This window comes from Ophidiomyces ophidiicola, assembly GCF_022830035.1.
Source record: "Ophidiomyces ophidiicola strain CBS 122913 chromosome Unknown scaffold_15, whole genome shotgun sequence".
NCBI classification, from domain to species: Eukaryota; Fungi; Ascomycota; class Eurotiomycetes; order Onygenales; family Onygenaceae; genus Ophidiomyces; species Ophidiomyces ophidiicola.
Window position 1 is genome coordinate 318,525 of NW_026054655.1, and position 12,321 is coordinate 330,845.

Consider the following 12,321-nt stretch of genomic DNA (forward strand, 5'->3'; position numbering starts at 1 on the left):
CTAAAACGAGTGTCCGCCAAGATTCTCAGATTATTTTCATCGCGTTTTGATTTTTGTTCAAGATCCGCCAAACACAATTCTCTATTGAGCCCTACAGAGTGCTGTTGGAACTTAGCATTCCTTGAATTATGCGATTCGTATGGTCCTTTAATTTATGGCCATCACGAGTGACCACAACTTAACAAACTACGCTTAGGTCAGATTCTCCTAAGATGGTATTTCAAAAGGGATGATGTGACGAAGCACCCATCCGGTTTTCACCTTTTGTATATATGTATATACTTGCCGTTCTACTTAAACGCCTCGAATTCAAGCCATCGGTCTGTCTATACCCAAATAGCACTACAACGGTCCGGATTTCAGCCTTTCAGGGTGCAACCATGGCTGTGCCCACTAGTTATTATTTTGCAGAAATTGCGGACATGTATTGCCTACGGTGTTTTTTTTACTACACACAGTTAGGTATAAGTTCGCTAGTTAGGTTCTCCTGCTAGATCAGGTTTCACCGGCATGTTTGAGGGGGTCGATCCGTGGTGTTCTCGCAATACCAGATGTGGAATGCATCCCCATAGGAGCCTGGGACATCTTCGCCTGCTTTTATATTATGCTGTATCTAAGTTAGTCAGCATAGCTATATTTTTCAAGCTCTATCATAAGTCAATGACTTCTCTTTGCCGCTTCAAAAGTTCAACTGGACTAATATTTTTTCGGCATTTACGCAGTATGCCATTTTCCCACCCATGCCCACATATTTTTATCTTTGTGCTCAGCTGCACCTAATTCTGGAGCAGTTGATGCGCGGCTGATCACCTTTCGGCTCCAGCCATCACTCCCTACAGTTGTTTCTTCGCTGAGTTGATATCCCCCTGTCCAAGGAAGAATTCTAGCCCAAACCAGCCAATACAGTGCTCCAATGCCAAAGATCGCAATTCCACCCACGCAGTGGATATAATATGGCATGCTGTCATATACATTGTCGCTTTTATCTGGTGGAGGGAGGAACGGTGCCACGACCAGGTAAAGATTGCAAAGAAAGAAAAATATAGCAACCGGTAAAGAAGCACGGAAGCCGGGATACCAGTTTTGGTAACGAGCTGGAAAAAAATAAATATGAATAAGCCCCCCAGAGACAAAGACGTTTATAACCGAAAGAGGGTATCCGATGAGACTATAAGTCCGTCAGGGCCACAGTATAAGTGAAATTTTAAATCAAGGGTAGAATTGACGCACTTAAGAAGAAAATCATATGCATCTCCAGGAGGTGGCACGAGCATGATAAATACCGAGACCACATACTGCTCAAGAAGCCCAGCGGCGGGGGAATTAAACGGTCGATTACTGGCCCAAAACGACGATAATGGCAAGAGTCCCTCTCTCCCTAAAGACTGAATAACTACATCAGGTTAGCAGCACCATTGGAGCAGAGGACGAGCCACTACATACTGCGTCCCTGAGAGAAGAGAATAGCAAGCACATTTCCAAAAGCGCAGAACGCAACGAATACTGATAAAGCTCGCTCTGCTTTAGATCCGAAAACATTTCGGAAGAAAGATGCTGCCAGTTTTCTCCCCGATGCTAGCATCTCTTCTTTGGGGACAGCGGCAAAGTAGGCGATGTTGACAAGGAAATATAGAGCCCCAACCATACAAATACCAACTGGCAGGGCTATTTTAAGTGTGCGTACTGGGTGTCGAGTCTCACTGAGGCACTGATACAATGTTAGCGGATTATTGACGATCCAAAGGCCTTGGGTCTCGTACATAATTTGCATTTGCATACCCAACATACGACCAGATCACGTTATACAAACCTGTCACCACCCCATACGCTGTAGGCGGTTTCTCGCCCCAAGGTTGCTCGAAATTGCGCGGTCGCTCTATGTTCACAAACCCAGCACACGCCAAAAGGCCTCCAACAACAATCAAAAGAACGACGACCAATTTCATAACGCCCAGCGCATTTTGGACACGAATGCCCCAGTTCACAGCCGTAGTATGAATAGCGAAGGCCGCTGTGATACACAAAAACCCAATACCTCGCTGGTTCCATCGATTGACTTCGAATCCTATAGCATGGAGAAGATATTCGCCGAAAATAACACTGTTTCCGGCAGCCCAGCCTAGCAGGAGGGCATACGAGGCATACATCGCTGTCGCAAGGAATTTTGGCCTTGTATATACATACTCCAGGTAATTCTTCTCTCCGCCGTTTCTAATGTTTCATACCAGTAAATTATATGATGGGCCACAATTTGCCATTTTCAACTTACATAGGAATGGCTGTTCCAAACTCTAGGTAAACCGCAGTACCCGCCATAGCAATGATCATTCCCAAAAACCATACAACCAGCGACATTCCCACGCTTCCAGTCAAAGCTAAAACCGTGCTGGGAGTGGCAAATATCCCTGTGCCGATTATTCTATTAAAGACAAGGAAGGTGGCTGTGAAAGCTCCTATCTGCTTTCGCTCCTCGGGAATGTCATCGTACCGAACCGTTCCCTCCGAGTCTAAAAAATCCACCCATGTTAGATTTAACAATGTGGATAAATGGAACATGGAACAGGCCAACGCACCCAATTGCTCCAGAGATTTAGAACTCAATGTAGTTTGGGCAGTGTCCGATACATATCCTCGCGAGACCTGGGTGGAGCTGTCACTACTAACACCAAATGCTGAGATAGACTGAAGCTCGATATTTTCTATGGGAGCCATTTATACTATTGCAATAGAAATGTGCATATGTTTTGGGATCGAAGTTACGACGCCGCTAGAAATGTCGCTATAGCGCATAGGGTGTTTATCCAGGAAAGCGCGGACAAACAAGAGAAAGAGCCCAAAGTGACGGCCAACTTCGTTTCTGTGCTGCATCTCTTAAGAGTATCCAGCTTTAGTGAGCATCCCATACAACCGAAGGGATATTTGAAATCCTCTGATATAATTAAACACTCGGGTTAAGATAGCTTCATATGGCGAGTGAAATGAGCCATTTTTAGCTTCTTTACGCGAGAGTTTCTCTCGCAAGTGGACTGACGATATCTAGAGACTATTCATATGGCATCAGAAACCCGAGCATCGGCCGATATTGCCCTCTTGCCGACGCGAACATTGGTAGGTTGATGCTGCGCAGTTGAAATCTGCTTACCCAGATTCCTGATAGGGTCAATAAAGACTTGTTGCCTTTGGACTCTGCACAGACGGCAACCTGAGAGCGATCTCTGATTCGCTCATTAGAGTTCGTACCACTGCACTGCATAGCCGTGCCAGACAAACTATTTACAGGATATACTGGCTGATGCACACACACGCTACTTGTCTGTGCAGTTATATGTACAATATATATATATATACATCCGGGGCCATCCCTTCATGCAGATCGATGTATGCACCTTCGAGGTAGCATCTTTATGACCCCTTGGTGTTGGGTTTAAAACATCTAACTAGCTAACCAGAAGTAAAAGCCTCCACCTCGAGCACAACAACAAGACCTGCATATATCCTCTTCCAAGACATTGCACTGGACTCAACAACTAATAACTAAAAAGACGATGCTCACTAATTGAAAACAGGCGGAGCCCAGGAACTTCGATGCCACCCTCCGAGAAATTTGGGATATGTGAATACTGTGGTTGTTCCGCGTGCTGGATTGCTGCAAATATGTGGCGAAAAGCATAATGCCACTTTGCACTTCTTACAACGTGCCTTTATGCCTGAAAGTCAAGAGTGCATAGTATATATATAAGGATACTTTCAAAGGTGTTTATTTATTCATGAGGCATTTATTTCTCCGTCACCTGTTTCATAGGGTCTTGGGAGTCAGTGCAACCCTCAACAATTATCTTCATCCAGCACATACTGCAAACCTGTGTAGCAGAGTAGACAACCCACGGGTAAAGGAGATATAACACCTCTTGTGAAATGCAAACAAAGCTACCAACCACTCCAGGGGACCGACCATCTTTCCCATTATCCTACCCTGATAATATAAAGCCGACTAGACATAGCCAATTCATTGGAACAAGGAGTGCCACATTATTCGACAAACCCACTTCCAGAACGTTGTATGGATAGGAAACCCCCAGAAGAAAATCGAAATACAGGGAATAAAAAATCGATATTTCGCCTAGACCATCTCCAAGTAACCAAAACTCCTGGAAGGCGGATTGTGTTAAAACTCCAAATTGAACAGGCTCCAGCAATGAAAAAAAGAAAAAGAAAAAGAAAAGAAAGCACATAACAGAATTTGTGAATGCGCAGCTCAATCGGTCAGCTTCGAATAAGACCTTCGGTTGAGGCATCGAAGCTGAAATTAATAGTCAGGGAAAGAAAGATATGCACTATAAGAAGTAAATATGAAAGTAAATAGCCCCGAAAATATCTTTAAGAGAAATGTGAGAAACAACATGGCATGACGCTGAATGGCAGAACACAAAGTAAGACGAACGTAGAATGCATCTGAGGGTTTCGCAGGAGAAGAAACTGGAGTGTCAATATCACTATATAATGGCCCTTAATACTACTTCTGCAATGTAGTAAAAGGCTATATATGGTTATTCGCAGAATTGCAATCCACGAGCAAGAAAACAGCACTGCCATGAGAGACGGGCTGAAATGGTAAGGAATTTGTGTCTTTTTCGGCACATTTGGAGTGAAAGGTATAAAATTACCCAAGTTCGATTTCGGGTCTTCAGGCTTTCTACCATTCGATCTTGGATGGCAGAGCCAATACCATCTGTGGCAAGACATTCAACGCGAAGAGGCGTGAGGTATTATTGGAGATGCGACCGCCTTTGGAGAGTTTGTTCCTCGTAGAGGTGGTAGCATCGGTGAAGCAGCCTGTTCTTTCATTTTTATCTTCTTATGGAGTGCTGCCATTCGTGTGCGTACACTGTTAATCACTATATATAAATTAGTGAACGGCCATTTGTATAAAAACGTGTATTAAGGCAGATCATACATTTTGTGACAATTTCTCGGTCCTCACTCTGTATGCTCGACATTTCTAAATCATCATCATTTACTGACGGATTTGCCGCTTCGCTGGATTGATCACTTCTTAAGCGAGGTATATCTTCTCCTTCCAACACCGCCTCGAGCATCTGTATTGCCGTCCCATACATGATCTTACTGGTATAAAAATCTTCGCCAGTAAGCTCACTAATCGCGGCTGACTTACTTAGCTCGAGTGCTCTGTCGTAAAGTAATTTCTCGGCAGTGATACCAGAGCTCAGAATAGCTTGGTCAGGAGACTGGGCAATGGGGTCGATGTGTTGAATTCCGACTTGGTTAGCATGGTATGGGTGGTCTACCGGTAATTTTTGCTGAGCATCCAGTAGTCCTTGTCGCGATCCCTCTGCTTTTTGTAGCACTTCATTGAACTGGTTTCTAGCCCACTGAACAACATTATTGACACGAATACCTGTATTGACACCTGGGTATTTTCCAAGATTTTCGCCATAGTTTATTTGTACCCACCACGCGCCAGCAATATCCAGTACCTTAGCAAGTAATGCCAGGGTTTTTAGATAAAGAACAAGAGCTTCTTCCGCAACGGAGAACGTTGCATCAGGGGTCATACCAGTATCACCAGCTTCGGAGGATTCCGCAGCTTCTTGGTTATTTGGAGGATTGACAGTTGAATCTTTAGCTGGAGATAGGAATATTTGTTCATACTTCACTTCAGCAAAGCCTAAAACGACATTGCACCGGTTTCCCAAGGCCTCAAGATCTGCAGCGAATTTCCCCTCTTCGTCTACAGGCTGCGTCCGCTTGCTTTGACCCACTAGGCAGGATGGGTACGAATTATACGTGATAGGCGGAGACCGCCCTGCCTTATTTTGGTTTAAAGGCGGAGAGAAGCTGTACCCAAAAAGCCGTCCACTCGCCTGCTTGATTGCTTTAGATATGGCGGAAGTTGCAGATGTCGGGCTAGGACCGTATCTTGGGTCATACGATGCATGGCGTTGATGAATTGATCCAGAGCGAGATTTACTGTATGCAATGGGCACTGCTCGGGATGGGGAATCACGAGGAGAACTAGATACTTGTGGGGTAGCTGTGGTAGTTGCACGACGAACAAGAGCGCCAGAGTGCTTCCCTGTGGCATGGTGTTGTTGCAAACGGGGACTGGCAGCTAATTCGTCAGCAAAAGCATTTACTTCAACAGCTCTCTTCTCCACCACGACGTAATCCTGTTCGAGAGCAAGGTCAATTTCAGCCCGTTCTCTCTCCAAGATAGCCTGGGCCTCTTTCTCTGACGAGATCTTTCTCCTCATAACGCTGTCCTTTGGTAGGCTAGACGGTCCGGGATATTCCCTATCGTCTCTAGTTTGGCAATCTTCGTATACAGAGGCAGAAGCCGTTATGATAGATTTTCTCGCTGTAACAGCTACCCGCTGCAAATCCGTCTTTTCGAATTTCTTGGCGGTGTTTATAGGTTGACGGGTGTAATTCCCTGAAAGTCGTCGAGAGGGAGTAGCGATTTTATTAAGTAGTCGAGAGTCCTCCAAGTTGGGCTCTCTTCCTGAACGAGTCGCGAAAGGATCATTCTGAGCCGCTTGTAGAGCGATACTTAAAGGTGTTGTGATCTGTTCCCGTATATCTTCTTCGGCGAGTCCGGGTATATCGCCTTGAACAACTGATGAGGCAAAGAAGTCGTTGAAGCTCACTCTCTCTACCGGGTTTCGTTTCAAAAGGCTACGTATCAGCGTCTTCATGGGCTCCGATACTTCAGTCTGCGATGGAAACCGTATCTTGTCCTCATTTTTTTCTATCTTCCTAAGCAAGTCGACATGGTTTCCGGCTCTGAAAGGGGAGCGTCCTAAAAGCATTTCGAATAAAACGGTACCAACCGACCAAAGATCGGCTTTGGCATCATACTTTTCGTATCTAAGGATTTCCGGGGCCATATAAAGAGGAGAGCCGCAAAGAGTTTCTGCCAGCGAGGTGGAAGGAAGTGACCGCGCAAACCCGAAATCGGCTATCTTAAGCATAGGTAATGACGCAACCCCTACTAAAGGGGTAAATGAATCACTCCTAGTTTTATAGGGCATTATTCTGAGAAGGCCTTTTGTATATGAGCTAGGGGACGGGTTCAGGAGGAGGTTCTGTGGTTTGAGATCACGATGAATCAGGTCCTTAGATCGGAGAAACTGTAGCGCACTGGCAAGCTGCTTCAAGAAATGGCGGACAATGACTTCATTCAGGCCGCCAACAGAAGGGTTGGGATATTTGGCAATCATATCACGGGTTAACTCATGTTGTCGTAAGGTATCCCGCTTTCGGATAAAAAGGGAGAGATCTCCGAGAGCACAGTATTCCATAACTAAGTGAATACAGGAGGGGGATGACTCATCACAATCTATGAGAGAGACGATATGAGGATGCTGAAGGCCCTTCAAGATTTCAATCTCCATCTTCAGATTGTCCTTGAGTTTCTTATTAAGAGGCCCTATGTTAACAGCTTTGATGGCGACATAGGTTCGATGTTTCTACCATTCACGACTGTTAGCAACTGGGCTCGGGCCAATGCGGGTCCCTGCATGAGGGTCCGAGAAGCGGTGTAGGGGGCGGGATGCTCACAATATGAATGCCTTGGTAGACTGTTGCAAAGCTGCCTTTTCCTATTTCCTCTATCATGGAGTACTTGCCCAGTATAAGCTCGCTCGAGTAGCCACCTTCGTTGCGCCCCGATCGCACCGATCGCGACTCGCGGGAATGGGGGGTCGTCATCGTGGCCAATGGCTCAGCGCGTGTTTCTGGCGTAATTTATGATCCAAGAGCTCCTCGTCATGCAAATAGCAACGGGAATGATCAAGGCGTCAAGCCAGGGGCCCATTAGGGGCGGCAAGACGCCGGGGTGAGTGGGAGATAAGGACCCGATAGCGGCGATTAGATACGGACCAACGATGTAGCGGGCAGCATTAAGTGTTGGAGTCTGGAAGTGTGGGCAACAGACAAGCTGTCTGGAGGTTCTATGAGGGGGAAAACAGTTAGTAAAGATACCTCATTTCTTGTTAGAGGCAAATAGTGGCCAATCCTAGCTCTGGTGAGCTGTCTTTTGTTGGCTGTTCAGGCACAAACACACAGTGACATCAGACGATAAGGCGAACAGGGGAGAAAGATAACAGAAAGCAAATAAAAGTGAGTGAAGAGAAGCTGAAGCTCTCCCTTGCAAGGCAGCTGGTGCAGACATACTAAGATACTGAAGGTTTGATTGTTAGCTACTGGTGAGGCCGGAATGTAGCAGGGTGGTCGTGTATGACGAATACGATACGATACAGATAGGGAGCGTTGTATTATGGCGGAGATGTATGCGAAAGTCAAGAAGAGAAAGCTCAGAGGCAAGTTGGATAGGTCAAATTAGACGAGGTGGTAGATATAACGAGTAGGAGATGGCGGGAGGGCGAGGAAAACAAACGGGTGGTGTTGCGGGCAGATGACGGGGGGAGGTGAGTTCGAGGCAGGATGGCATCTGGAGGTGCCGAAGGGCACCGCAGGCGACGCTTGGGGGGGAACACGCTGCATGACCTGCGCCCGGGAGGCGTCGAGGTACCAGTACCGTAAGCCCAGCGTACCTAGGCTGCCACGTCGCGTACCTCTACTTTAGTCAGCAGAGGGGCGATACCGTATCAGGCCTAGCTGGGGATGAAACCTCCGGAAGCTGGATCAGTTGGGGCTTGGCACGCTAGAACACCCCCCCGTGACTCGACCGCTTCGTTGGCGGTATCGGGTACCCGCCTCGCATGCCCCGGACGCCTGGCGAAGAAGTACCCGCTACCTGCGACCGCGCCACGCCACGCCACAGCGCAGGGGCGTGCCGCAGCCCCCGCCAACGGGCGCCGTCGCCCGTCAACCGCCAGCACCCACCACGCCGTGACTCTGCGGCCTCTCGACGACAGAGCGGCCTGTCCACCACACCCTCAGCTGGCCCCCGCGCTGGGCCAGACCGGTCTTGAGTCGACATGCGGCATCGTCCTGCTGGCACTGCCGACAAAGCCGATCCTGGACCATGAGACTCTAGCTCAGCCGACGACAGATTTGCAGTGCATACATGAGAGAAAGCTCCACTTCTGATTCTATCACGTCATCTGCTAGTCTCTGATGTCTTCGCATTTCGTCTCGAAAGGTCTTTTTCATGCTAATCTGAATGAAGAAGTCGGCTATCAAGGTGATCGGCAGTCGCTGGCCGACATGCAGTTATGTACAGAGAGTACTCCGTATCCTAGGTAATTATAATTACAACCAGACAGTTGCCGGGCTATGCAAGCAAGCATTACAACTCCAAGCCCCGTACAAGCAACCATAGCACCAACGGGACGACGACATTATCGTTTCCCCCTGTGAGAACAGCTTCTGTAAAGCTCGACCCTAGTGCTGCAACAAAGGCGCTGATCGCAGTTGTCGGTAATGGGAATTCGGCACGCCAGCCTCCTACCACAAGCCACATCTTTGCTACCATGATCCCCACGTAGACAGCGAGAGCAAATGCGATGCTGCCTTCTATGCTCTTGTCCCCACCCCAAAACCACCTTCTGTGTCCGTATCGCCGGCCAACTAGTGAAGCTGCGGCATCGCCCATGCCGACACAGATGACTCCACTAACCATACTCACATCTCGGCCTTCAATCTCCCATCCCGCCCAGGGTTTGCTTCCCGTATGCTGTGCACCCGCAAGGGACAGCCAGAGGGGAATGGCGCAGCCAATCAGCAAAAAAATGTGCGAAATGACGACAGGCCCACGGTAGTCTCTTCCATCAACATAAGGTGCAAGGAAGTACGTGATCGGTCTAGACACCGGGGTAAGCTGTGACGCTCTGAAAACTTCTAGTAGAAGAAAAATAGCTAGCACAAGCATAAATGCCAGGCCAGTAAACGCTGGATCAATAAACGTCGTGGGTAGGAACATTGCAACCATCATGCCATGGAATATTTTGCGCCGTGTGTCCACTTCAACAACAGCACTAAGCCGGAAGACGAGCGCCATTCCCACACATAAAACTAGCACGCAGTACGCACAGATCAAGAGTCGTGTGTTCGCTTCTCCGAATGTATCTTGTCGTTGATGTTCGATCCAGCCTAGGCGGCAAAACGCCGTTGACCCGCTAGTCCACGAAGGTAGGCACGCCCATCCATCAAGCCTAGACATCACCAGCCAGAGTCGCACTGAAGGGATATTCCCAAAAAGGTAGCCAATCGCCCAGCCAAATGGTTCTTGGCCCTGAAGGGCATTCTGCTTGATATATAATCGGACTGGAATAAGTATGATTAAAAGGATTGCAAGGTACACAAATGCAGCGTAGGCCCGTTTGCGAACTTCGGCCTGCACCGATGTTAACGACAAGAATGGCTGAAGGCTAGGGGGTAGGGATCGCTTGCGACGACCGCTCGGCGTGGTTTTCACATCATCTGCGGTTGAAAAGGTGTTTCGTCGCCTGCCAACCGGACGGCTTCTTTCGCTGCCAAAGATCGGATCTGGATTAGGCTTGTCCACAGCAGAAAGTGAGTTCTGAAGCTTCAAACTGGCCGACATTCGCTCTGGTACACGTTCAAACTGAGTGTCCAGCTTGAGCCCATAGTGGAAATCCACATTCGCATTTGCTGAAATCACCCAGCCGTCAGCATCATCTGATTGCGACCCATATCCGGCTTTGAACGGCCCGTAGATTTTCTGGCATACACGGCGGTCAATGATATTCCAAAGCCCTTGCGAACTAATTTTTCCACGCGAGGGACGCCGAAATTTCCAAGAAGGGATTCTTGCCAGCACTAGCCCCCAACGAAGAACTTGTCTGCAAGAAATAAAGATGCTGATTCCTCCAAGCAAAATAACTCCTTTGAAAATCTCGCCTTGGGGCGAAACCGTAAAAAGCATGGCATTGATCAATCCAGTAGCCAGGAGCGGAATTTCGGCCGGCAGGAGACTTGTCGAGACTAGAGATTGCAACACAGACACTAGCGCTTGGTGTAAAGGGAAAAGGAGAACTAGGCTTTCGGGATCTAGGTCGAGCAACGAAAGCACTCTCGCAGGGTCCTCCCCCACAAACCCGAACTCCGCCGCGATCAGCGGGATGACAGTCACCACCCAATGCGAGACACTGTTACCATTGAGCATATATTGAAGGGGAACGGAGTACGCCGGTAACGATGACAGTCCGAGTATGATATTTGGTAAAATTAGAGTGTGGCATCGCTTTCCCAGTGAGACGGCCACCAGCACAGGGAGGTATATAGGGTATATTAGCGGAGCAGGATCAAAGTCGCTCGAGAAGGGAAAGAAGGCAATTCTCTTAAACGCCGACCAGCGCAACCTGCGGAGATATATTCGTATAGGCAGGAGGACATATAGGCCTGTGGTCAAAAGGACAAAACTCCATAGTTCTAGAAGCAAAATCCAACCGATTAGCACCGTCAGAAACCCCAGGGGAGTTTTTTTTCCCTCTTCTCAGTAGAAACTCACCACGCCGCCAGAAACCAGTAACATACCGCGCTTCATCCGGCAGAAGCGCCGTCGCAGCCACCGTAAGCAGCCAGATGGTCTCACACACTCTCCGCAGCAGCTCCACCACCCACTTTGTCCCACTCCACCGGCCCGGATACAAAGACTGCGCATCCGCATTATCACCAGCGCGCCTCCGAGTTCCCCCTGCACTCCGACTAGCCCTCCTGAACAATCTCCCCGTGCACACGCCGTCGTCATCGTTGTCGCTCGCATCCGCAAACAGCGGCGCAGGCAGGCTCTTCAGGATGCCATTGCCCTCGTCGTCCGCGTCGGTGCCGCTGTCGCTGGACGTGCGCTGGCTGCGGACCCAGCGCGAGCTGTAGTCGCTGGAGCCGAATTCCGAACTGAGCAGGTCCGCGCGGCGGCGCCGCCGGCTGTAGGGGTGCGGGGAGCGGCGGTGTAGGGGTTGCTGCTGAAGCTGCAGCTGCTCAGCGGCGAAGTGGATGTGCGAGCGGCGCGGGGAGGCGAGGTCTTCTGAGCTGCTGTTGTCCGTGTCGTTGAGTGCGGCCATGCCATCGATATGCTGCTAGGGGGGGCGATCAAGTTCTGTGTTGTGGTGGTGGTAGTGGCTGGATCTGGGCTGCCATGCTGCGGGCAGACGAAGGGAGCTCGAAGCTAGGACGAGGGTTTGATGAACAGGAGAATTATCTAGGTTGGCGAAGAATAGAATAAAGGTAAGGAAGAAGGTCTGCGGATTGAGCTTGAATGTTTTCAGGTTTCGAAGCGCCGTGTGGGAGAACTAAACTGGGTTTGCCGCGAAGCTCCGGAACTTAAATCTTCTAGTGTGGAGCTTCCTTGCTCCTTCACAGACGAACATCGTGAGT

General features: G+C 48.8%; 3 protein-coding genes across 3 annotated transcripts; all 3 read right to left on the reverse strand.

Annotated features, from left to right (window-relative positions):
• Positions 1-714: 714 nt before the first annotated feature.
• Positions 715-2,712, reverse strand: MUP1 (methionine permease; the record flags this gene model as incomplete). The annotated part of the gene is made up of 6 exons (XM_049253107.1): positions 715-1,168; positions 1,231-1,393; positions 1,444-1,708; positions 1,761-2,211; positions 2,270-2,507; positions 2,574-2,712. The coding sequence occupies 6 exons, from the start codon at positions 2,710-2,712 to the stop codon at positions 715-717; spliced, it is 1,710 nt and encodes a 569-aa protein (XP_049107970.1).
• Positions 2,713-4,743: 2,031 nt separating this feature from the next.
• ATG1 (Serine/threonine-protein kinase) lies at positions 4,744-7,728 on the reverse strand (the record flags this gene model as incomplete). Its single annotated transcript, XM_049253108.1, has 3 exons — positions 4,744-4,895; positions 4,955-7,487; positions 7,579-7,728. The coding sequence occupies 3 exons, from the start codon at positions 7,726-7,728 to the stop codon at positions 4,744-4,746; spliced, it is 2,835 nt and encodes a 944-aa protein (XP_049107971.1).
• A 1,543-nt stretch (positions 7,729-9,271) lies between these two features.
• Positions 9,272-12,008, reverse strand: SEC59 (dolichol kinase; the record flags this gene model as incomplete). The annotated part of the gene is made up of 2 exons (XM_049253109.1): positions 9,272-11,376; positions 11,456-12,008. 2 exons carry the CDS (start codon positions 12,006-12,008, stop codon positions 9,272-9,274), a joined length of 2,658 nt encoding a protein of 885 aa, XP_049107972.1.
• Positions 12,009-12,321: the final 313 nt, after the last annotated feature.